The sequence below is a fragment of the Rissa tridactyla genome, chromosome W, assembly GCF_028500815.1.
Source record: "Rissa tridactyla isolate bRisTri1 chromosome W, bRisTri1.patW.cur.20221130, whole genome shotgun sequence".
Classification (NCBI taxonomy): Eukaryota; Metazoa; Chordata; class Aves; order Charadriiformes; family Laridae; genus Rissa; species Rissa tridactyla.
This window is the reverse complement of record NC_071496.1, coordinates 14,157,839-14,185,119: the sequence shown is the minus strand read 5'-3', so window position 1 is coordinate 14,185,119 and position 27,281 is coordinate 14,157,839. Positions and strand designations below refer to the sequence as shown.

The 27,281-nt window shown below is 44.1% G+C and overlaps 1 protein-coding gene across 34 annotated transcripts in view; it reads right to left on the bottom strand.

The window, feature by feature from the left end:
- LOC128902031 (CUGBP Elav-like family member 4) overlaps positions 1 to 27,281 on the bottom strand; it is a 684,112-nt gene that overhangs the window by 576,587 nt on the left and 80,244 nt on the right. For all 34 annotated transcript variants that reach the window (XM_054184357.1, XM_054184356.1, XM_054184335.1 and 31 more), the window contains one exon: positions 22,798 to 22,880. In XM_054184357.1, the coding sequence (XP_054040332.1) occupies positions 22,798 to 22,880 (83 nt within the window). The remainder of the gene's footprint in view (positions 1 to 22,797; positions 22,881 to 27,281) is intronic.

Genomic DNA, 27,281 nt, shown 5'->3' with positions numbered 1-27,281 from the left:
GTCTGGATTAGGTCTGGCTGTGAAATGGATTTTCCTATATACTCAGGTAAAGAAAAAGATAGATTGAAAAACCAGCATTTTAATTGCATTCAGTCTATGGGAAACATCAATTTTTCATTGAAAATAAAACATTTTTTTTTCAAAACTTGATTTGCTTCTCCACTATTCCCTTTTAATTTATCAATGCTAAATCACTATTTTCAGGAAAAAAAGTCTTTTTATAAAAACCTAGCTAGGTCAAATACCTAGTTACTCTCAAATACAGCTTTGATTGATAGAACTTTTTTACTAATCCTTATTTGGACACAACTTATGAACAACTTTCTGCTTTGTTTTTAAGGTCCTCTTCTCACCCTTTCCAGTTGACACCTTTTCTGGCCGGAAGCTGGAAAAATCAGACCTACCTCATTACATTGCATGAGTGCTCACCATTTTCTCAAGCTTGCCTTGTCCCTCTGCCACAGCTGATCTACGGTCATACATATTTTAGGAATAGTAGAACACAAGTTTTTTTGGGGGTAAGGGGTACTGTCTGTAATGAATGTTCTCAAATGAGCCTTCTTTCAGAAATATGGGAAAATGTCATTTGCAGTGACAAACTTGTCTGGTGCCACAGCCAGACTGAGGATCCTATGCTCCTTTGTCAGCACTCAGAATGCACTGATGAGATGGGCCATCTATAATTGAAAAGGAGCGGGTCTTCCCTGTGGACAATCAGTTGGGGTTACTGCCTCTTCCCAGTGTGCAATGTGGACAGATACTCCCACACACGCTTTATAGAAACTTGGCTGGACAAATCACGTTCTCCACAGGAAAGATCACCAAGTTTCTGCACTGAAAACTTTCCCCTAGGAGAGCTTCTCACTTTCCACTGACCATACAGGGAAAGCAGGGACCTCTAACACCAGGCTATGCAAACATGCCTTCCTGATCCTCCCTGGAAAGGTGATGCGATCTGCCCAGGTTATGCAGTAAGTCAGCAGAAGCCTACATCTTCCGAGTCCCATCCTAATGCTTTCTCCACAGGTTTATGCTCTTCCCTTTGTTATAGCTGATGTCCTCTAAACTGACAAGCCCAACTTCCGGAGCCCTCCTGGCCCTGCATGTCATCCCAGCTGAAAGAAACTCCATTCAGGCTGTCCAACTTGTGCCAGCTCAAGCAAGCAGAGCTCACAGATAGTTAAATGCATTTGACATTTCACTGCAGGGCCTGCAGCAGAAATCCTTGCCTGCTGTAGCTGGAGCCCCAGATAGTAGCGAATCAAGGCTCCAATGCTGTGTGTGCACACTCTGCTGTGAGTTAATATTATTGGCTCGCTCCTCAATCATGCCTTTTCCAGCTAGCTGCTCCTGTCAAAGCACATCTCATTAGGCCTGAAGGCTCAATGAAATGGAAATTCATGTTTAAATTTAAAAACAACATATTGACCCTGGAAGCTGGTGATGTCTACATTTTTAATAACTTACTGAGAATAAAAGGAGTGTATGTATATGGAGGAAGGGGGAGGGCTGGGCAGCAGGAGAAAGAGGGAATGAGTGTATAGGGCAAATAGCCAGCCAAGGACTCTGGTCCTCTCCACTTCCCTCCAACTCCATTCTCACTTTATTTGTCCCTCTTGCTGCGTGGAAAAGAGCTCAGGCTTCACTTAAAGGGACCTCATAGCCTCAGCAGCAGAGCATATCCATAATCTTATACTAAAACAATGAGGGAGGGAGAAGAGCATTGTCTAATGCAGCCTGTACACATACATACACGCATGCCCATCCACAGGCACATACGCACACATGTGTGTGCCCTGGTCTCCAAGCCCCGAGCATCCCAGCAAGATTTGTTTTGTTTGTAGAGAGCAGCAGCATGCTGAAGAACGTGAGTAAACACAGAGCCTTTTGGAGGAGGATGTGAAGACAGCCATGCTGCATGTGACTTGCCATGTGGCACCAACCCCAGCCCCCTATGCCTCATCATTCCCTGTCAGAGAGGCACGTACAGCTCCCTTGATCCTTCCACCACACCAGTTAGGTAACTGGGGTGGGGGGGAGAGAAAGCATGTCTTCTCCTCTGTGATTACAGGAGGAGTGATGCTCGTTCGGCTGGGCTTCAGTGTTCTCTGCTAGCACCCAGGGAGCCGGGGAAGGGGAGGTGAAGGTGGGAGGTCCTCTTATTGTGTGATCACTGTGGACCCCATGGCAGTGTTTTTTTGAAAGCAAGCAATCTGACAACGTCATCTTGGCTGGCATCCAGCTTGGGAAATCACACGCTGCCAGATAAATCCGCTCTGGCTGCTGCATCTCCAGATGGAGACGGGTTGCTGCACTGCTGCACAGTAGCAAGAGGCTCCTGGTACAAACTACATCTCAGCATTTTAACATGAGATCTCCTATGCTCTACAGCTTATCCTTCTGTTGTCCTGCAAATTATCCTCCTATCCTTTCTTTTAGACTGCTTACCATTAGCCCTCAGTTCTGTACTGCCTTTCCTATCTTCCTTCTTCTCAGTCTTTTACTACTTTGATAATTTCCCCAGCATTTTTTCATTCTGACACTGATGGGTTTTGTTTCATACTGTTGTAATTTTCCAGATGTATTCAAAGACTCCGTTCAAAGAGTTTAAGGCCAGATTTCTCTATCTCGCCTCCTTGACATCACACACCACAATTTCCACTCACTGAATACCTTGCTCTTGGCTAAAGCATCTTTTCTAGGAAGGCATCCAAATCTTGATTTGAAAACTTCGAGCAATGAAAAATTCACCAATTTGAAGTTATGACAAAGTTCAATTACACTCACTGATTACAAAAAAAGCATACCTTACTTATCATTTTTGTCTGGCTTCCTTTCACAGGTGTTAGTTCTTGGTGTCACTTTCCCTGATAAGCTAGAAAAATTTTGTTGTTCACATCATCTAAGTTATGACACTCTTAAGCACTTTTCATCTGCAGACCTGCTCCGTCTGCCTCACCTTCTCCTTTATAGCTCAATGAGTGATTCTCCATCCCTAACACCTTTTTCCTGATGTCCCAGTGTGGAATAATTACTAAATTGGCCAAGAATACAAAAATACAGCATTGTTCACACATTAAGGAAAGTCATAAAATCAAGAGGCTTCTGAGGTAGAATACAGCCGCAGCTAGCACACGAAGAATGCAACATCTGTGATTCCCTGTACAAGGTTGTTTGCGAAACTACACGAGGGATGGAACGGAACGCGCTCGTTCCGTGGCCTTCCCTTGTGACGAATAGCAGATATGGGGATGAGATGGTACTACGGAACTGATAAGCGGCCTACACGCTACCCGAGCCAACATTTTGTCAAATGTTGATGAAATGCTGTCCTTTTGTGCGAACTTTGCTCACCACAATGTACCAAAACACACCTCCATCCCGGAGGCTATCCGCCCCCGAGGTGTGAATACTCCTCCTTGAGTACATTAATCATAATAAAAGTACGTATGACTAAAGTCACTCAAACTCCACTTTGAAGATAAAAAAATAGTATAAAAATAGCCCAAGAGAGAGGGGATGTCAGGGAAGACACCATCGCGAAGAATTCCACCGCTGTTTTCTGGGATCAGTCGACGGGCTGAGCCTCTCTTCCCCCCCATAGGGACGCCTTTGGGTAAGATTTCGATTACACCGAGCGCTTTCTCGGGGACTTAGAAATTTCTCTAGAGACTCTCTACCCTACATTTACAGCCAGGCTGTATTGTTTATAATTTTGTCGCGCGTTTGTATACTTAACAATATCTTTGTTTGCACGTGCTTTGCAGACAGTGTATTTATCACCGGCAATCCTAAAGAACCTGTATATCTGTTGTTTAAATAAACTGCACTGTTTAAGTAGCTAGTCGTTTCGCTTTCTCACTGAACACGACCAAAACTACAGAGAGGCCGTGCTAGTTCAGGAGCACGACTAGACTGAAGGTGCAGCCCACTATTAGTGTATCCAAATCGTAGTAGTTTAATACATATTAAACGCGATTGGACTGATAGTGCTGAATTGGGCATCACTCAGAATTTAAACCTAGCCGCACCTGGCCTCCCACCTCGGTGAGGAGTGTTAGAACACAAGGGGGTTTATCTTCTGCCAAAACCGCTTGGCCCTGTTTCACGCAACACCCAGATACCACCACAAGCCCTCACTTGCTGTCCCACATCATCCAAGCGCCCTGGTGATGTGTGGTTTACATACATAAGGACCTATGGTGGCCTTTCAGACTGGTGTTCAGGGGCTTTTCTTTCATACAAACTGAGCCTTTTTTCATGAAATGAAAAAAAAACATGAGATGACAGAGACTAGTAGACCTCTGAGTCAAGACAGCAATGCTGATTTGTCTCCTTTGCTAATTTGTTGCTGGTCTCCTCACTTGCCGAGGAGACCAGCTCCAGTGCAGGTAAGTCTGTACTGGGGAAGGGAATTGTGGCAAAAAAGGGTCAGCTAGGGGCTCATTTTCGAGGCTTTTCAAAGCTAGGAAAAGCAACCAGCCCAAGCCAGTACCCGGCACTTCAGTGGGGCGGAGGCAGCTGAGGAGCCGAGGGTGGAGACACCACCCCCAGCGGCAGGTGTGAACGAGGAGGGGGTGGGACCACTCTTCCCCCTTCATAAAAGAAGCCCTTCAGGAGTACTGAGCAAACAAGCAGTAAGTGGGTGCAACCTGTGGAACACTATGACAAGGGTATACTTCCTGGGCTGGAGAAAAGGGGTGGCCAACCAGGGTGTGACACACCAGCCCAATTGCAGCAGTCCGCATGGCAGTTCATGTAGGATAGCACTGAAAGACTGCCAACCCGGCCAGCTAGCAATGGTAACTTACTTGTAAGAAGACCATGGCATCCATGAGCTCCGCAACCACCAGCTCTGATGCAGCCTCCCAGATGGAGCTCTTGTGGGAACATGCTACCACACAGACATCAGGCTGTAGGGTGTGCCCTGCTCTTATGCTGGTGTCAGATGGCAGTGGTGGGCATGCCTGTGGGAGATGTGCCCGGGTAGAGGATCTCCTCTGCTTAGTGATGGAGCTCAGGGAGGAGGTAAGCAGGTTGAGGAGCATCAGAGAATGCGAGAGGGAAATAGATGCTTGGAGTAGAATCCTGCATCCCACGACAGAAACCCAGCAGGCAGACAGAACCCCTGCAACAGAGAACTCCCTGTCCTCTGTCACCTCAACTGAAGGTGGTGACCTGGAGGACAGGGGGCAATGGCAGGAAGTTCCTGCCTAGTGCAACAGGCGCCGCACTCGAGACTGCCCGGCGACTACCCCATCTTCCCAGGTGCCATTATGTAACAGGTACAGTGCTCTGCAAAGGAACCTGGATGATGATGAGCACGATAGTTCTCCTACCTTGGAGGTGTCAGCGAGGTCTAGTCAGACCTCCCCCTACATCAAAACCTCTGTGGTAAAGAAGAAAAGATGGGTCCTTGTCATAGATGACTCCCTACTGAAGGCAGCAGAAGGCCCAATATGCAGGCCAGACCCGGTACATAGGGAGGTCTGCTGCCTCCCTGGGGCCCGGGTCAAGGACGTGAAGAGGATGCTTCCTTCCCTGGTACAGCCCTCAGACTACTACCCACTTTTGCTCTTTCAGGTAGGCAGCGACGAGGTAACAAAAAGAAGTCCAAGGGCGATGAAGAGAGATTTCAGGACCCTGGGATGGCTGGTCAAGGGATCAGGAACACAAGTTGTGTTCTCCTCTATCCCCCCAGTGGGGAATGATGAGGGGGTAAATAGGAGGAGCCAGCAGATCAATGCCTGGCTTCGAGCCTGGTGCTGCCAGCAGGACTTTGGGTACTTTGATCATAGCCTGATCTACAAAACACCAGGCCTGCTGGTAACAGGCAGGAATACCTTGACTTCCAGGGGAAAAAGGGTTCTAGGACAAGAGTTATCAGGGCTCATTGATAGGGCTTTAAACTAGATTTGAAGGGGGGTGGGGACAGTACTGGGCTTGCTGGTGAGATGCCAGGGCATAGTTGCTCAGCGCTCATGGGCCAGTGTGCCGGTATTTCTGAAAGCCAGAAGACCTACCACATCGCAAGGGTCAAAACTACACACACGACTCCCTCTCTGAAATGCTTATACACCAATGCATGCAGCATGGGGAATAAGCAGGAAGAGCTGGAGATCTGTGTGCGGCTGCAGGGCCATGATGTCATTGCAATTACTGAGATGTGGTGGGATAGCTCACATGACTGGAATGCTGTCATGGATGACTATGTCCTTGTCAAGAAAGACAGGCCAGCGAGGCGTGGTGGTGGAGTTGCTCTCTTTGTGAGAGAGCAATTGGAATGCATCGAGCTCCCACTTGGGGCAGATGAAGAGTGCGTTGAGAGCTTGTGGGTAAGGATTAAGGGGCAGGCAAATATGAGGGACACTGCAGTGGGTGTTTATTACAGGCCACCTGATCAGGATGGGGAAGCTGATGAGGCCTTCTACAGACAGCTGAAAGTAGCCTCACAGTCACAGGCCTTGCTTCTCATGGGGGACTTCAATCACCCCGATATCTGCTGGGAAGACCACACAGCCAGGCATGCACAGTCATAGAATCATAGGGTTGGAAGGGACCTCTGGAGATCATCTAGTCCAACCCCCCTGCCAGAGCAGGGTCACTTAGAGCAGGTGGCACAGGAAGGCGTCCAGGTGGGTTTGGAATGTTTCCAGAGACGGAAACTCCACCACCTCTCTGGGAAGCCTGTTTCAGGGCTCTGCCACCCTCAAAGTAAAGAAGTGCCTCCTCATGTTTAGGTGGAACTTCCTATGCTCAAGTTTGTGCCCATTACCTCTTGTCCTGTTGCCGGGCACCACTGAAAAGAGCCCGGCCCCATCCTCCTGACACCCACCCTTTAAGTATTTACAAGCATTGATAAGGTCCCCCCTCAGCCGTCTTTTTTCCAGACTGAGGAGACCCAAATCCCTCAGCCTTTCTTCATAAGACAGGTGTTTGAGTCCCCTAATCATCTTGGTAGCCCTTTGCTGCACCCTCTCCAGCAGTTCCCTGTCCCTCTTGAACTGGGGAGCCCAGAACTGGACACAGGACTCCAGATGCGGCCTCACCAAGGCAGAGTAGAGGGGGAGGATGACCTCCCTCGACCTGCTGGCCACACTCTTCTTGATGCACCCCAGGATGCCATTGGCCTTCTTGTCCACAAGGGCACATTGCTGCCTCATGGTCATCCTGCTGTCCACCAGGACTCCCAGGTCTCTTTCCACAGAGCTGCTCTCCAGCAGGTCAGCCCCCAACCTGTACTGGTGCATGGGGTTATTCCTCCCCAGGTGCTGGGGACTTGCACCCTAGGATGCACCCTGCCCTTGCCCTTGTTGAATTTCATAAGGTTCCTCTCTGCCCAACTCTCAAGCCTGTCCAGGTCTCTCTGTATGGCGGCACAGCCTTCTGGTGTGTCAGCCACCCCTCCCAGCTTTGTGTCATCAGCAAACTTGCTGAGGGTGCACTCTATCCCCTCATCCAGGTCATTGATGAATATATTGAACAGGACTGGACCCAGTACTGACTCCTGGGGAACACCACTCGTCACTGACCTCCAACTAGACTCTCTGTCTAGTTGACAGTAGGCTCTGTGTCTGACCCCTGGGGAACACCACTCATCACTGACCTCCAACTAGACTCTAGTCCAGGAGGCTCCTCCAGTGCATTGATGATAACTTCTTGACACAGGTGGTGGAGGACCCAACAAGGAGCGGAGCACTCCTGGACCTGGTACTGACAAACACAGAGGGACTGGTGGAGGACATTAAGGTAGGGGGCACCCTAGGTTGTAGTGATCATGAGAAGATAGAGTTCAGGATCATGGGAACGACGCACAAAACAAGAAGAAGTAAAATTACAACCTTGGACTTCAGGAGGGCTAACTTTGACCTCTTCAAGAAACTGCTTGGACAGATCCCGTGGGCTAGGGCTCTGGAAGGCAAAGGGGCTTAAGAGAGGTGGTTGGTATTCAAAGACCACTTCCTCCAAGCTAAGGATCGGTGCATCCCTAAGAGAAAGAAATCGGCCAATGGACGCAGGAGACCTGCATGGTTGAGCAGGGAGCTTCTGAAAAAGCTCAAGTGGAAGAAGGAAGTTTACAGCATGTGGAAGAAGGGACTGACTACTTGGGAGGATTACAAGAATGCTGTCAGAGCATGCAGGGACGAAACAAGGAAAGCCAAGGTCTCCTTGGAATTAAACATGGGTAGGGATGTCAAGATCAACAGGAAGGGCTTCTACAAATATATTGAAGGCAAAATGAAAACTAGAGAAGTTGTGGGACCACTGTTGAATGAGACAGGAGCCATGGTGATGGAGGATGTGGAGAAGGCGGAGTTACTGAATGCCTTCTTTGCTTTGGTATTTACTGCTCGGACCAACCCTCAGGAGTCCCAGACATTGGGGGAAGTAACGGGGAAAGAAGACGTCTTCCCTTGGGTTGAGGAGGATCGAGTGAGGGATCAGTTAGATCAATTAGATATTCACAAGTCCATGGGTCCCAATGGGATGCACCCGAGAGTGCTGAGGGAGCTGGCAGATGTCATTGCTGGGCTGCTCTCCATCATCTTTGAAAGGTCCTGGAGAACAGGCGAGGTGCCTGAGGACTGGAGGAAAGCCAATGTCACTCCAGTCTTTAAAAAAGGCAAGAAGGAAGACCCAGGAAACAACAGGCCAGTCAGCCTCACCTCCATCCCTGGAAAGATGATGGAACAGCTCGTTCTGGGCATCATCTCAAGGCATGTGGAGGAAAAGAAAGCTATCAGAAGTAGTCAACATGGATTCACCAAGGGGAAATCATGTCTGACTAATCTGATAGCCTTCTATGATGGCATGACTGGATGGATAGATGAGGGGAGGGCAGTGGATGTTGTCTACCTTGACTTCAGCGAGGCTTTTGACGTGATCTCCCACAGCATCCTCATAGGGAAGCTTAGGAAGAGTGGGTTAGATGAATGGACAGTGGGATGGATAGATAAATGGTTGAAAAACATAGCTCAGAGGGTTGTGATTAGGGGCACAGAGTCTAGTTGGAGGTCAGTGACGAGTGGTGTTCCCCAGGGGTCAGTACTGGGTCCAGTCCTGTTGAATATATTCATCAGTGACCTGGATGAGGGGATGGAGTGCACCCTCAGCAAGTTTGCTGATGACACAAAGCTGGGAGGGGTGGCTGACACACCAGAAGGCTGTGCTGCCATACAGAGAGACCTGGACAGGCTGGAGATCTGGGCAAAGAGGAACCTTATGAAATTCAACAAGGGCAAGTGTAGGGTGCTGCACCTGGGGAGGAATAACCCCATGCACCAGTACAGGTTGGGGGCTGACCTGCTGGAGAGCAGCTCTGTGGAAAGACACCTGGGAGTCCTGGTGGACAACAGGATGACCATGAGGCAGCAATGTGCCCTTGTGGACAAGAAGGCCAATGGCATCCTGGGGTGCATCAAGAAGAGTGTGGCCAGCAGGTCGAGGGAGGTCATCCTCCCCCTCTACTCTGCCCTGGTGAGGCCGCATCTGGAGTACTGTGTCCAGTTCTGGGCTGCCTGGTTCAAGAAGGACAGGGAACTGCTGGAGAGGGTACAGCAGAGAGCTGCCAAGATGATTAGGGGACTCAAACACCTGTCTTATGAAGAAAGGCTGAGGGATTTGGGTCTCCTCAGTCTGGAAAAAAGACGGATGAGGGGGGACCTTATCAATGCTTGTAAATACTTAAAGGGTGGGTGTCAGGAGGATGGGGCCAGGCTCTTCTCAGTGGTGCCTGGCAACAGGACAAGAGGTAATGGGCACAAACTTGAGCATAGGAAGTTCCACCTAAACATGAGGAGGACCTTCTTTACTTTGAGGGTGGCAGAGCACTGGAACAGTCTTCCCGAGAGGTGGTGGAGTCTCCGTCTCTGGAAACATTCCAAACCCACCTGGACGCCTTCCTGTGCCACCTGCTCTAAGTGACCCTGCTCTGGCAGGGGGGTTGGACTAGATGATCTCCAGAGGTCCCTTCCAACCCTATGATTCTGTGATTTCCTCTAGATATGCAGAATCAGTATCTAAGCACAGCATTTGGGAAGCTTAAGCATTAGTGTTATCATTGCAAGTGTGAGGGAAACAGGCCCACTTGCACTTAGACTTCTTAAGGAGAAATCGGGGTTAGTAGTTTTATTTGTTTCAGTCAAAGGAGAAATGGTATGAACTGTTCATTCTGGAAATATGCATTTCCTCACAGGCTGAAAAGTAATTTTAGGATGGAGAAACCGACATGTGTGGTAACTCACACTCCAGGTTCAAAAGAGTGAATCCAGGTTTTAGGAACTGTATGAACTGGTGATTTTAAGTTTGCATGATAGATACTATGGACTTAGTGGTTTAGGATTTCTGTATATCACTGACCTAGCCCCTGCTTCATAAGCTAAATTCACTTACAGAAAAGCAGTTTTCATTAAGTGGAACAAGAAGAAAATTGGAGCACAGCTTCTATAAAGCTGATAGTGGACACAAATAAAAGGAATGGGTGTGCAAGCAGATGAAGGTAGTTGTACATTGATGTGATCTGCAACTGAAAAGTTGTGCAGTCACTATATGCTGAATGAAGTTAGTTGCTAACTGTTGCTTTAAACCGTAATTTTATTGAAGCAAGTGCTCCATGACTAAAGTCTTTCTGGGGAGAAAAGACTCCAACTGTCTTCCCCAAATACTTGGGTTTTGATGAAGGTTTTCTGGGAAGTTATTTTGTGTGTGTGTGCACAGGCTACCAGAAAGAGAACGATAGGAAACAGAAATATTTCTAGGGGAAATAAAATTAAAAACATAATTTTCTCTGATGGAATAAATGCTTCCCTTTTTAAACTTTTTTTTTTAAACACTGTTGAGTCCACTTGGTACAGATCTGATTTTATCCCAGTTGATTTAAGTGCTTTAAAAATGAAGGAAAAAAGGGTCATTCACTTTGATTAAAAGGGCATTAGGCTAGATTTCAAAAAGCCACAGGGCAGCATATCATCTTAGTCTAAATTCAAGGTTAGAGCTGGTATTAAAAGGCAAAGCAAGTGAAATCAAGAGAGCTGCTGTTAAACTTGGCTCTTATAATAGTGTTGGCTTCTGTTAAGAACTCTCTTGGCCTCTGGACAAGATAGTGGAATTCAACAACAGCTAGCAGAGACTTTCTAGGACTCTCAAGGATGTTTTCTAAGATATAAATGCAGAGACCTCCAGTGGCTCTGATCACCATGGATCGGTGCAAGCCACCACGGATAGGTGCAAGAAAGCAACATCTCAGGAGCAGTCCTGGCTGACTGGATGGGCTATGAATAACCATAATAACTATGATTATAAAGAGCATTTGCACATCAGTGCGAAAGAATGAGGAGCAAAGAGGATAAACGTGACTCTTAATCTTCAGCTATGTGCATAGCAAAGTATGATTAATAACTACAGAGGCTTAACATAACCTCCTCAGATAATGAGTGATGTGGCCTTCTCCGAGCCCTGATTATCCTCTTCTAATGGGCTTCATTTATTGTGTAAACTAATAACCAAGGCCTAAGCACTGCACACTCCAGGGTCTGCAAGAAAAACACTGGGACCAAATGTGATTAAATTGGTGAAGATTGCCCAGCAACACAGTGTGTTGCTTGAGTGGGGATGGGGGCATCAGGAGGAGGGAAGGAGAAGCAGTGTATCCTGCAAAGAAATGAAGCAGAAAGTAGCAGTGATCCGCCTTTTAGTGTCAATCTGCTGGTATAAATCCCCTGCCTTTCAACTGGGATTGCTATGAGTTTTCATCTGGAATTGGTGGAAAGCCAGAATACAGCCCCAAGGTGCTAATACCAAGAAAGAGAGGCATTGGTAATGAGGGGATCTGATTGCAATGATATCCAGAAAGTCAGCAACAGTGACAGATCTGGAGACTAACTCGAGTTGTCAGTCAGAGTTTCAGTGCTGGAGAGCAAAGAGGCACTCAAAGAAAGCTGGATTCCCAAAAGTGAACAAGTTCAACAACACAACCCTGGCCCAGAAAAAAAAAAAAAAAGAAATGACCTTCCAGCTCCCCTGGCTGTATCTCTAAAGTGCAAGCACAGCTGAAGGGAGGCAGCTTTACAGGGCATCCAAAGAAAGAGGATAAGATTCTCATTTGAGCTGCACTGGTGTAAAGAAGCTTAAACTCTGCAAGAGTCCATGGAGTTACTCTGAACTTACACCCAGCAGACAAGAATACAGAATGAGAGCCCCTCCTCACTGGGAAGCATATTTCTTAGCTGCACAATGAACATCACATTAGATTATCCAAACTGAAATAATTGTAAATACCCAATTTATCTGGACTCATTTGTGCTGTCTGCTTAATTGTTGCACTTCACTTAACAAGGACAATGAAATGAGTTTGGACAGGCTCACTTTAGAGGCATTACCACTGTGTTATGGCAGCTTGGGTTCAGAGTGCTGATGGAAAAGGTTTAAGGCTTAATAGAATAAAAATAAAAGAGAAATGCATAGTAATATTGATAAATTTGGGACCTCCACTGGGACATGAGACACCATCTTTGAAGGGTGTCACATCTGTATTTTACTCTTTGTAGTGTATCCACATTTGTAGAGCCTGTACTATAGTTTCCAAAAAACATACAGAGCCCACAAATGTATGCTTTTTCTCAGGATCCCCTCAGCAGCAGTCTGCTTGTTGGATGCTAGTGACATGTGTCCAGCTCCCCCAGGAGTGTCTTAGCCTCTCCCCTTCCCAGGTGAAAATGTGTGTAATATTAAGCAATGTGTAGGTTCAGTGGCAGAAAAAATAACAAGCCCTGAGCAGCAGGTTGCTACCACCAAAACAGCTAGCCTGCAAGGCTCGCACCCCCCCACACCCCCCACCTCCCTTCCCCTGTGCAGGATAAGCATGGGCACAGAAATCAATCCCTAGTCACTCCCCAGTTGCTCTAAGGAAGAACAGGCAAGAGAACACCACATGAACAACCCTCTCCTGGCTGCCTTGTTTCTCTTGGGCAACATGAAAATACACTGAAAAGCTCACATACAGTAAGCCTTGTAATTTCAAGAAACATCAGATTTGCAAGCCAACTCTGCTATCTATACACATGTAGCATCACAAAACATGAAAAGGATCAGTAACCTAAGTCTCTCCCTTTGTCTGGAAAAAATATGTGCTCTTCCAGGCAGAAGTAGTTGGGAAGCAGTGTTCCTCCTCAGCAGCTCTAATCTCAAATCATTTCACCAGGCAGTCATTACGTGAACACAGGGTAATGTTTCTAGCAAAATCTACAAAGGACATAAGAGATGGCAAGGACAGATGTGCAGAGTGAGATGGGATGGAGGAGAAAAGGATGGTTGATCGGCCAGACATGAGGCATTAGTGTGACTTTATTGAGAAAGGACACCGCAAAGTAATGCAGAAGACAGAAGCAACATCTCAGATGTTTACCAAGGAAGATCTTGTCAGTAAGCCAACCATAAATAAAGAGACACAGAAAATCTGATTCCAGTTTTACCACCCTAGAAACAAAATGCTATTCCATTGATCAAAGCTACAAATGAAATCAGAAACTCATGCCAGCATGTCTTATAAGTTACATATTTACCATGCAAACTCACTATAGTAGCATAGAAATGACTGAGGCTTTCACAGAACAAGAGAAAAATAAATTAACTCCACCTGTTTGAAGGAGTAACCTGAGCATGGAATGGATTAGGTATAGCTGGACAAGACTGGCTCTGCCAAACCTTGCCTACAAAGCCAGAGATCAAAACAGTCATTTTTTGCAACATGCCAAAGAAAATATGCACTAGAAAGTAGCAGAGGCTTTGAGGTTTGTAGTTTAACACACCTAAAGTCAAAGGAAGGGAACAACTTCATTCTAGCACCATAGGATTCATTTGGTGCTGAAAATGTATGCATATCAAGGTCAAAATATGGTACAGAACTCAAAGAAATTTGAAGTTTTTAAACCATGATTTTAAAAGGAATTGTATTTTAAAAGGATGATTTTTTTATATTTTTTTTTAAGGGGTGACATGGTGGGAAGGGGAGAAAAAGTATGGGAAAGAAGATATAAGAAGTTCTCATTAAAGAGAAAAAATAGGAAATGCACATTTCTTCTTTGAAAAACAGGTTAGACTTAATTTTGTCCTTGTACTTACAGAAATTAATCAGAGAGATTTGACATTGCTGGGAACCTGCCAAGTGCAGCAACTTGTACATGCAGTGCCACTGTAAGTCTCTCACTGCAGCTACTCAACAGAGCAAAGTCACTTCAGATATCTACTTGCCTGAACTGATAGTGCAATCTCATGGTCAGTCATTCTCCACCACTTTCTCCCTGCCAACATAAGAGTGCTGCAGAAGTGAAGCACAGAAGCTAAATGGATTACATTGTGTCAAGTCCTATCAAAAGTTATCCATAAGCAGAGAGATGGGACAGTTTTCGCCATTCCCAAAAGCATTCCAGCTCAACTAGTTCTTTAAAAGGTGTTCTTAACTTTAAGCACAGCTTTAAGCTTAATGCAGGAATCATGGTCTTAGACTATTTAATACAGGATACACAGCTTTTTGAAAAGATCTGCAGCCAGTGGTTGTATTTCAAATGGTAAGGCTTGCAGTCTGCGTACACTGCAACTGAAAGTCTGTTTTCAACATGTGTAGATGGTCCCAACCTAAATAGCATAAATAGCACTAACAGAAATAATGTTTCAGGCAAGATTCAAGTCCTTAGTGTATAATCACCCCCCAGGAATTACAGTTATGGAATGTAGTTGCTCCACAGCATTCAAGTGTAGTTTTGTGTTTTCGTTGCTATTATTCCCTACTTCGTAGGGAAGTGATCGTGCCTCTGTACTCGGCACTGGTGAGGCCTCACCTCGAGTACTGCGTTCAGTTCTGGGCCCCTCTGTACAAGAGGGACATTGAGGTGCTGGAGCATGTCCAGAGGAGAGCTACCAGGCTGGTGAGGGGTCTGGAGACCAAGTCATATGAGGAGAGGCTGAGGGAGCTGGGCATGTGTAGCTTGGAGAAGAGGAGGCTGAGGGGAGACCTCATTGCCCTCTACAACTACCTGAAAGGAGGTTGGAGAGAGGTGGGTGTTGGCCTCTTCTCCCAGGTGAATAATGACAGGACCAGAGGAAATGGTCTGAAGTTGTGGCAGGGGAGGTTTAGATTAGATATTGGGAAGAATTACTTTACTGAAAGAGTGGTCAGGCACTGGAACAGCCTGCCCAGGGAGGTGGTTGAGTCACCATCCCTAGAGGTATTTAAGAAACGTCTAGATGTGGCACTTCAGGGCATGCTCTAGTGGCAGAGATTGTAGGGGTTTTTTTTGTGTGTGTATGGTTGGACTCGATCATCTCAAAGGTCCTTTCCAACCATGAAGATTCTATGATTCTATGATTCCTTTATTCTATCCATGCAATTATACATGCTATTATACATTATACTAGACCGAGACACACCTCTCTGGGTTTCAATGATAATAATTTTGGTGACAGATATACATACTCTTGTGTATGGTCTTCAACTTTTGTACTTTAAAAAAACTAATATTACTTTTGTCTCACTATCTGAAGTATTTAAAGACATGTATACACTGCATGAAGAAACACAAGGCAGACAGCTTACACCAATGCAAGATATGAGTAGTACAGCTGCCACTGGTAAACCTGGTAAACAGAAAACTGCTATAGGTGGGCATATTGCCACAAGTGGAAGTCCAAATCATATAATTATACAGCATCTTCATATAAGTGCTTTATTGAAAGCTTACGTTGGCCTTGTTGATCACAATCAGCATATGCTTCTCCATTACTATATAGTGCAAATATGGGAAGTGGGTGTTTATGGAAAGGGTAGCCTATGAACAATGACCCCTGGATTAGGTGATGTCACACAATATCATCCACATGACTGAACAGATGAAAAGTAAATTAACTGTTAAAGGGTACATCTTCTTCTCTTCCTCTATCTCTTTGTGGCTGAGAACACAGGATGAGAAGTGGAGGTTTACTGCTTGCAAGTTATTCCTGGGCATATCCCATCATCACTTGAATTAGTAGGGCGATGCAACTGGAAACCCCAGTGTTTAGGGTTTGTTAGTATCTAATGGCTAACACTGTTGAAACACCAAGACACCAACCATCTTTAATTCCTACAGTTTGGAGCTGGGACCTCACTCTAGTAAAAAGCCCGTGGGAGCTACTGAATGGTCCAGCAGGTGTCGGGGATGCTCAGCATTTTGTGAGATCAGATAATCAGAAGCAAAGATTCTTGGTAGAAATATGTTTCCTCATTGAGAGCTATGGTACTGTTCACAATGATATCATTTCAGCAGTGACAAATATAGCCGAGTCTGCTCTTTCCTACGCCATATAAATCCCTTGATTTAATCAGATCACTGCTGATTTACACTTGTGTAAATGAAGTCAGAATCAAACCCACGGCATTCACAAATGTAGGCCAGAGTAAGCATTACTCACATACAAGAGAAAACCTTTCTGTCCTGGTTTGAGGTAAAACAGAACCAATTTTCTGTTTTGTAATTTTACTTTTTAGCTGGGCCTCTTCTAACTGACTAAAGTCTGAAATTAACAGCATATTGTTCAGAAACTGTTCACTCTCAGAGTGATAAGACCTGATTATACCAAGTAATGGTATGCAGAGAGGCTCTTGCTTATACTTATTGCTATAACAACCAAGGTCAGCTAACTTAGCTGTTTTGCCCCATTAGAGGGTCAGAAGCGGAGAAGCGTAGAGGGGTCCCACCCGCAGGGAGGAGCAGATGGGACAGGTGACCCAAAACTGACCAACAGAGTATTCCATCCCATCTGCATCACACTCAGTGTAAAAGCTGAGGGATCAAAGGGTCAAGTCTCTTTCTTCAATGGCCAACGTCCAAGGAGGGCCCTGTCTGTTCATCTGCCTTTGATCCCGATCCAAGCATTCCTGACTCCAGATTCGGAATCCTGCTCCTGTCTGTTGCTAACTCCAGTCTGGGACTTTTCCTGTGCCTGCTGGTGACGCGATCGTCATCCTGGGAGCTGGATACGGTTTTGTATATATTGTATACTTTTTAAAAATTTTATTATTATTTATTATTTCCTTATTTATTATTATTTTCATTAAAGTAGTTTAGTTCTTTTTCTGAACTCGTAAATCTCCTTATCTCTTCCTCTCCTCTCTTTGGAGAGATGGAGGGGAGGGCCATCTGTCATTCTGATCGGCCAATCCGTCCAAAACCACGACAGATTTATTGGCGCCCAACGTGGGGCCTGACTGTGGCCCTACCAGAGTTCTGATAGATGGTCTGAATAGTTTGAATTCCAGCTTGCTCAGAGATTGAAACAGACAGCTCACATCATGTTGTTGTTAAACAGATTATTGTATCGTCTCTTTGTAGTGATTACTTTAAAGTTAATTGATACGACAATGCTTAGCTGGCCTTACATTTTGTATTGCTTGCTTGCTCTTTCTGTCTGTATGCGGTGGTTCAAACGTGCTATTTTGCTGCTGTGTTTCATTCTGATCCAGGCTGTGATTGAATGTATAGCTTCTTTACCTTCATACCTTGGGCATTACGTAATGGATTCTGTTACTACTTACACTAATTATACTTTGAATTTTACCATGGATATGTTTACTTCACCCTTTACTTCCTATGCCAAATTGTCACCATCAGAGCCAGGAGAGGGATCTCCTTTGGGTACCGTGAATGACAGTTACATTCCTAAAATCATGCTTTTGGTGTCGATTTTCCGGCATGGGGTGCAGGCGTGGTTTCTCTTTAAGTTTTGGTGCAAGAGTAGGTGCTGTACGATATGCACTACTCGAACTCCATCGGCACCAGTACAAGTTGCCCCGGTGACCAGAAGGAAAAAGAAGAGGTCAGTAAGTTCCTCTGTCCATTGTGACAAAGACCAAGTAAGGCCAGATAGCAGGGGGGAGGACTCTTCTGATGAAGATCGAGGAAAGAGTTCTTCTAAAGACGATAGGGGAGAGGCTCCTGTGTCAGCCCAGGAAGAGGAATCAGATACAGAGGTGATCATTAAATTCTTCTCTATGAAGGATCTGTGAAATATGAGAAAGGATTTTACCCGGAATGATGGTGAGACACTTGTCTCCTGGTTGCTCCGATGCTGGGATAATGGGGCTGATAGCATGGAGTTAGATGGTAGCGAAGCTAGGCAGTTGGGAAATCTGGCCAGAGAGGGTGGTATAGATAAAGCTCTTGGGAAAAAGTCACAGACTCTCAGTCTCGGGAGGCGACTCATATCAGCCGTAAAAGGCAGATATCCTTTTAAGGATGATATTGAATGCCGCCTGAGTAAATGGACCAGCATAGAGAAAGGTATTAAGTACCTGAGAGAAATGGCTGTGAAAGAGGTGATTTATGGTGACTGGGAAGTGAATGTAGATCCTGATGAAATGCCATGTAGACGACTTATGTTGCGAAAGTTTGTACAGAGTGCACCACCAATGTATTCCCATACCTTGTCAGTACTGATTTGGGGAGGAGTTGATGATGATTCACTAACTGTAAATGAAGTGGAGTGGCTAACAGAATGTGACAGTATGAAGACAGTCTTTCTCATCCCCTCACTGTAGCAGCTGTGGAAAGATTGACTGATAAAACTGAGAAAATGATTGAGAAAAATGAGAAACTGTTTGATAAACTGTTTGATAAACTATCTAGGATGAAGGAGAGATCCTATTCTTCCCCTGCATGGACCCGTGTTGCAGCCGTTAGGAGAAGACCCCCTCCTAACGAGACCAACTCAGAGGAAACAGAACACACTACGAAATATCCTGTGATTTTGCCTCTGTGACTATGGAGAGGACATGAGTAAATGGGATAAAAGACCTACCTCGGCCCTACAGGCACGAGTAAGTGAGTTGCAAGGTAGTGCAGATAGAAGAACAAATTATTCCAGGAGGACTGCTGCTCCAGTCCGCAGGGGGTGGTTCTCCAGTCCAGGTAGAAACTCATCTACTAATTATAGACATTAGAGGTGCCCTGCCTCCAGCCAGGAGGAGGAGAGGGGTAACCAAGTTTATTGGACTGTGTGGATTTGATGGCCTGGCACACTAGAGCCACAGAAGTATAAAGCCCTGGTGGACACTGGTGCACAGTGTACCCTATTGCCATTGAATCATAAAGGGACAGAATCTGTCACTGTTTCTGGAGTGTCAGGTGGGTCTCAAGAGGACAAAGCGAGTCTAACTGGGAATAAATGGGAGAAGCATCCCATTGTGACTGGCCCAGATGCTCCATGCATCCTTGGCATAGGCTACCTCAAGAGAGGGTATTTCAAAGACCCAAAAGGGTATCAGTGGGCTTTTGGTATAGCAGCTGTAGAGACTGAGGACATTACACAGCTGCCTACCTTACTTGGCCTTTCAGATGACCCTTCTGTGGTGGGACTGCTGAAGGTTAAAGAACAGCAGGTGCCAATTGCTACTGCCACAGTGCATTGATGACAGTATCACACTAACCAAGATTCCCTGATTCCCATCCAGAACCTGATTCATCAGTTGGAGACCCAAGGAGTGATCAGCAAGACTCGCTCACCCTTTAACTGCCCTAGATGGCCAGTGTGAAAGTCTGATGGAGATTGGTGGCTAACAGTAGACTATCGTGGCCTGAATGAGGTCACACCACCACTGAGTGCTGCTGTGCCAGACATGCTGGGACTGCAGTATGAACTGGAGTCAAAGGCAGCCCAGTGGTATGCTACAATTGACATTGCTAATGCCTTTTCCTCTATTCCTTTAGCAGCAGAGTGCAGGCCACAGTTTGCTTTCACCTGGAGGGGTGTCCAGTACACCTGGAACTGACTGCCCCAGGGGTGGAAACACAGCCCTACTATTTGCCATGGACTGATCCAGACTGCACTGGAGAAGGGTGGAGCTCCAGAACACCTGCAATACATTGATGACATCATTGTGTGGCCAAAACCATGACACTTTCAGAGGAAGGAAAAAAGATCATTTTCATGCAAATATCCTTAATAATAAGGAACAAGAGATAGAAATAAGAGTATGAATGAAATGCAATCAAGAACTGCTCCGAGATCAGATTTACTTCTAACTTTATGATGCTGCATCAGCTGCTCTTAAAGTAGCTTAAGCCCAAAATTTGACCTACCTGAAACTTGTTATATATAATTTTTCATCAGGGATCTGTGAGCTAACTCAGTCCCTAGGCTTGGCTTTGAAGGTAGCTGAAGTTGCTCAGCTACTTGCAGGATCTGAAAAGATTCGATTGCTGTGTTCTATGAAAACGGAAACTTTCCTTTTTTGCTGAGATCCCTCAAATCATTACACATTATCTATTTATTTATGCATAAACAGTGGCATTATGGTTTGAGAATAGGGGCCCTTTGATGGGAGGTAAGCTTGACTAGCCTATGGGAGTTTACTGCTATGCATATAAATGAAGCCATACATACAAATATGCAGAACAGACAAGTGAAAATATACAGCATCTCTTTAAAATTAAATACTTTGATTGCTCCAATCACAAGAAGTTGTAAAACTACCCTGAAGAATTAACAGCCTCAGTACATGCTAACTACATCCATCATAAATTCATCTTTAGTTTCCGTTATCATATCACTGTCTCTTGGGACCCCCAGTCCTGTCATCATTTTCCCTTTATAATTTATTCAGCTTGTACTTGCCTGAATCCTTTCTACTATCATTCATCTTTACAGTTGTACATAAAATTAGATTGATCCTCCTATGGCAGACACATCAGAGAGAAAAGTTGACATTGAATAACATAAAGCAAATGAAGGTCCAGCAAAAGCTTTTGTTGAATAACTTGGAAATCAGAAATCATCCTTTGAGAGCCCAAAGGTGTCAAATTAGAAAGACCAGACAATGCTACCTTTATAATTTGTTTTCTGAACACCATTTTTCAATTGCCACCAGATCTCAAACACAACTGAGAAGCCTTGTTCCCATTTTGCATGTCACCAGTCTCAGCTGAGATAACAGCATGCATCCAACACACTGGTTCTGTCAGAATGCTTGCACTATGTCCTTTTCCTCCAAAACTCTTTGGACTGGGTGGCAGAAAGAGTTTACTTTGTATTCTAGAGGCTGCTGTATAGGGATAGAGAAGACAATCTTTAACTAGTGAAATGGAACTTTAATGTTTACCAAGCAGATAGGACCCAGGTGTTTCATCTCATCTGGTGAATAGAACGGCACTGTCAAACTACAGGGGTTTTTAGCAAATGGAAAGTGCATATTGTTTCCTCTCCCTCTCTTGTCCCCTCCTTTCCTCAAAGCATGAGATTTTAACCCCATAGAGAAGATATGAGCTCTATATGCAAGTGAGTGGTCTGGCTTCTAATGAGGAGAGCAAATAGCCTCAGTGAAAACAATTGGAAATCCAATTAGTATCTTTTAAATACACAACACCCTATTCATCGCAAGCGTATCTCTAGCTTTGATAAATACATATTTGATTTGAAGCATATTTCAGAAAATTTCAGGTAAAATGTTACCTGAAACATCCCTACTCAAAATATTTTCATTTTTTGTACATCCAGTTCTATCCTTCAGAGGAGAGAGAAGTAAAAAGAAGACATCACCTGGGGGGGGGGAGGAAAAATAAAAAGGAAAAAGCTAAACCCCAACAAGACTCAAGTTACTTTCAATCTGCGGCTAATGAGTTTCTAGAAAAAAATAATACAGAGGGAGTTGTCAGCTGACAGAAATGTATTTTTAGGGAATGAAGTATGTATATATTTACATAAGGTATGGCCTTTAAAGCAAAGATAGATGCAGATGAACAAGTGCGTGGGCATCTCCATACTGGCAAGGTGGCATAGAGATAGGTAAATAGACCCAGGATGATGGAAACAAGCACAGCAGAATCAACGCTTTCTTCAGAAACATAGAGCAAGTGATGTGTCTTAAGTTTTGTGGAAAGGTAGGTTATGGGTATGCAGGACTCAGTCATTCAACACCAATAAAGGCATACTTCTGGATCAATTTCCTCTCAGTTTAGATGCAACTTGGAACCCTCAGGATCCCACTTTTAATTATTTGATCACTGACTTTCGTCTCATCGTGAAACCAGCCCTATTCTAGCCACAGGAGTGCTGCACTCAACTGTTTCCAATCCATGTACCCTGGCTGAATCTAAATAGTCTCTCTCTCTCCCTCCCGGTTATTGATAAACTGGAAACCCATCCCAGCAGGGCAGGTCTTCCCCACATAATGCTGATTCTATTTTTAGTTCTGCTTGTGTTGTCTGAACCTTAGATGTTGCTCATGTGAATAATTTTCCTCATTATCTTGTGTTCGTCTCTCCTCTCTCTTTTCTCCTTGTCTCACCGCCTTTCCAATCTGCTACAGCTGCTTGAATACTAAAGTAACTGAATCAAACCACTTTGTCATCAGGAATATGTTTTCATTATGTGATAACTCAATAATGTGATCTGTTTCTTGATTTCTTCCTGCCACACCTTGCTTCAGAGAAGAAAAATAGTAAGAGGTAGCACCTGGTGAGCACTTCTAGTATTTCATTGTAGTGGTCAAAATCCTAAAGCCTTTCCTCAGCTGAGTAAGGCTGGTAGAATCCAGCCCATAAGCAGTTAATTACTGTTTTCCTGACTCTCGATAAGAGCAAAAAGTTTTTTGTTTTGTGCATGGAAACCATTTGGGTGGGTTGGTGGTATCTTGATATAATTAGCACAATTCAAATAGCGAATCATCCAAGCAACCGGAGACATTATGCTTTCAAACCCAAGACGTGAACTCCATATGTAACCCATTTTAGATTATTTTTTTTTTAAAAAAAGTTATCAATCTGGACTCACCCCTGGCAGTGTCTTCTGTTCATGCAGTGCACTCTGGGCCTTTAGAGCAGATTCCCTTTCGCAGTATGTTAGGAAGGCACAGCCTGTAAAAAAAAAAGCAAACCCTCAGTAAGAGTAGTGCTTCAGAGGGGATCTGTTCAACATTGAGACATAGAGCAAACCACTTTCCCATCATCACCCCATTCCCAGTAAAACAATCATAAAAATCTCCCCTTAGTAGGTTAGTAGTAGAGTCAAGAAATGAAGCTATCATCGCTTCCTCTGAGCCCTGATGAAAAGTGAGCAACAGTGTGGCTATGAGTGTTTATTTTTGTTTGAATACAATGCTTAAGTGTCAGATACAGAGGGCTGTACAGGATTAGGGATCTCAAAGAACCCACATGGTGACAAGGTAGGGCATGAGATCGCACTCCTACTCCAGGAGCAGCACTGGGAACAAGCCCCTTACTGCCATATCACACTGAAGGTCTCATGCCCTTCTTTTGTACCAAGTACTTCAAGTAAAGGGCGTTCAAGGACTCGGGACTTCCTACTGCAGAGGACTATGCCTATTGTTTAGCCTGACTTGCATCCACAATTAGTCTGCCTGTTTGCATCACACCAGAAAGCCACCACCCTGCACTTGCTGCTTCAAGGGCTCGTTGGCTTCCAGCCAGGCATACAAAGTTAATCACAGCAAAGCCCAAACAATCAATCCACAACATCCATGTTGCTTTACAGATCATTAGAACTTCAGAGATGCTCCAATGGATCATGTCTTTGATTCTTCCAAAAAGTTTCTTATCAACTACAAAGGCTAAAGCCCTGTCATGGTAGGGCAGAGCAAAAACCCTGCTCTGCCTTCTCTCCCCACCTCCATGCTTGCCTTCTGGTAAAACTGGTCAATGTTGCAATGTCTAGCACCAGTTGTTTGTGTGCCTGATGCGATAAGATTATTCTTTCTTACTGCAGTATACTGAAAACCTGCCAGTTCCTGCAGCAAAAGAAGTGCTTGTTGTGCAGAGGGCATTTTCTTTGAAGTTACTACAGAATGTCTGCAACCTCGCCAGCTCCTTGAAATGGAGGTATCATATCTTTCAAGGTTTAGGCAGCATGTCCATCAAACTGTGGGCATATTCCAAGAGCAACACAAATACAGAGAGACTGCCAAAGAAACAAACGTGTCCCATAACCTCATCTTGACCCACCCACCTTCTCCCCATGCATATAAAAAAGTATGCAACAGGTGAGTAAACAGTAGACTATGAACTTTTTTTCAGCTCTGATCACCACTGTGATCTTTTTGTCCATACAATGTTCACTGTTTTATCCATGTTGGTTCCTTAGACAATATTACTGAAGAAATACACAATTGTTCTTTTCTTCTTTACAATGTTTTTAATAGATTAGTATGCACAAGAGACTAGGGAGATTATTTTTTTTCTATAAACATACATATATATTTTCTTAAAGATTGTCTTGTGGAAGTCACCATACTCCTCTCACAATGAAGTTACAAGCTGGATGAATGTTCCAATTTGACATGGAAAAAAAAAGCCCAATTTTTGCCCTATTTCTTACCCTATATTGCTTTCTGAAGGTCTTGATCCTTTCAGTTTATTCAAGCCAAACACATTTATTATGTCTCAATAGTTGAGACTCAGAAGCAGAAGTTGACAAGTAAGGAGAACTGAACAACAGCAAAAGTTTGCATACTCTAATTGGAATTATTTGGATTTGTTACCCTCTAACTTTAAATGGATGAGTTTTCAGTTATTCTACATCTACCAGAGAAGAGGAAGAAACTGTGGCAGAGAGTTTACAGCTAGTAGAAGTAATGTAAAGGTTCCTTAAAAGTCACCCATAGATTGATAATCAAATGGAAAACTATGCTTAAATTTAATTTTAGTGCTAAATCACAGGCTGAGAGCTCTCTCTTGACTAGACACAATAAGAAAGTCTCCCTTTAGTAGGAGACGTGGAGTGGCTGATACAGTCTCATTAGGCACACCATAGTGCACTGTTATAGAGAAAACCCATACAGTGTAAAGCTCCCATAATGATAGCTATATTTTTCTCCTTGTTATGATGGCCATGACGACAGTTCAGAGTAACAAAGTCCTGCAACTCCTATCATATCATGACTAATTCAGACTGAGTAGACAGAAGACTACTCTCTCAAGGAGCAAAGTTTCCTTCCAAAATCCACATAAAGTGGGGGGGGGCAAGTTCTCATCAAGGAGAAACCTCCGTTAAGTCCTCTCCAAACAAGTTTGTGAAAGTAGTATAAGTACTAAACTCCCAGAAACTCCTTAGTAGAATGCATCCAAACATCACCGATTTCCCAAACAAGGTGTTAAGGACAGAAAGACTTTGAAATGGAAAAGATGATATCTAGTCTCTCCTATGGTCAGACAAAGAAAACCCATGTTTTTCAGGGACAAAAAAAAGTTTGTGGAGGTATTTATTTTTCCCTTGCTCTTTAAAAATGTCTTGCATGTGAATTACACTCTATCCCACTCTTGTTGGGCAAAAAGTAATTTATTTAGGAAAAATAATACCTCATTTACTTTAAGTAAATCCTGATTGCTTAGAGACGGTAAGAAGTTCCATCCCAGTAATGGCCAGCTGGAATAAAGTAGGTCCTAATGTTCAAAATAGGCCTCAAATCTGAACTTGAAAAGGCCAGTTCATGGGGTTTTTTGTCATCCCTGTAGTTATCATGAGATTGCTCTATAAGGCACAAACCCAGCATCAGCTATAGTAGTATTTTTCAAAAACATTAACATATGGCTTGTGATAAAACAATACACATCTATTATTCCATCCTGCAAGAATTTCCATATTTCAACTCCTTATGCATTAGGACGAAAGGTAATAAGATTTCTCCCTGCCCTTAGAACCATCAAAATACTTGATCTGTCCTTTGTATTGTGATGCTTAATGGAATTACAACTGTAGCACCTCTTTCAGGTGTTACTTTTCCTAGGCTACCTCTTTCAACGTGCATCCATATGACCCCTCCAAAGGATTCTTCCTTCCAGGAGAATGTTGCTTAAAGAACAGAGCACTGAACACTCAGGTTAACACTACAGGATACAAACCCCTAAACAACCGAGTCTTGAAATAATGTCATATGAAGCAGCTATATTGGGTTTTACAGAAAAAAGTCAAACTGGTGATAAAAATTATTTTTTTCATTTTGATTTCCCAGACGGAAAATAATTTCAGAACAATAAATTTTCCCCATTGAAATTTTGATTGTGTACAGAACCACTTATTTCACTGAAAAAAACCCATTTTGATAATAAACTCTTAAGTAGCTCAACTTAACAGCTCACTCGCCATCAGCTGTTTAGGCTGGATGTGAATCTGACTTCTGGGTGAAAGGCTTCATATTCCATTACAAATCATTTGCACCATGCAGGTTCCTGGAACAGCCTGTGCTCAACAGTATAATGAATATTTCTGAACATATCTCTTAAGGAAAGATAGACTGAAGGCTATACATTATTTCTGTCATCTACTTGTATGGGTGATAATGACTGAGTAAAGTGCTTGAGAATTATATCTGAATTTGAACAAAAAATCTAATTGACTAATTATTGATAATGAAGGACTTGCTCCTAGCTGTTCCTAATTTCAATTCCATTTCTCTCAAACATGCCAAGTTTTCCAGACATATGTCAATCAGCTAAAAGATGCTTTGTTCAGATTGTGTCTTTCCAGCTGTTCATTTGCTACCAGTGGACAGCTCTTTGGGCTTGTGCATAAACATCTGAAAACTCCCAGCTGGCAATTAACTTTCAACCTATTGAACTGCAGTCTCTTGGAAACATGAGGATGTATCAAGTGGTCTCCTGGGAAACAAGGTTGTTAAAGAGAAGGGGGACACAAAAAACAAGAGCTTGAGATGGGGAAAGAAAAAAAAATTCCTCCAGGGAATTCAATAATGTAAATAATAATTGCATGGAATACAGATTGATAATGATCACACTTACGGCAACTTCAACCCCACAGTAAGTCTCCTGAAGATTTTGCACAAGCCTGGGAGGCAAAACAGTCAGGGGACACATTCTGAGCTGAACAGAATAATTATGGAAACCAAGAATTATTTCACCCCACCAGTACTCAGTTCATCCCAGGACAAATGAAAACAGAGTCTTTTCACTTGACATCTCAGCGCTTATCACTTCAGTGAATCAGTTGACTCTCAGCTACTTTAAACCAGATAAGTAGTTCTGACCAGCTAAAAAGCACTGGTCATCTAACTCAAATTTAGCTATTTAAAATTAGTTATCTTAGGGTCTACCATCAATGACAAGACATTCATTTGACCTAGCATACAGGAGAGGAATAAAGCTTTGGAAGGGCCTATCCTCTATATCAGGTGTAAGAATCATGCACAACCATCTCAGGTGCAAGCTATTAGCTTCAAGGTTGCATGTTCACAGCATCAGATTCCACCTGCCACCTCTAACCTCCCGGTTACCTCAAGTATATGC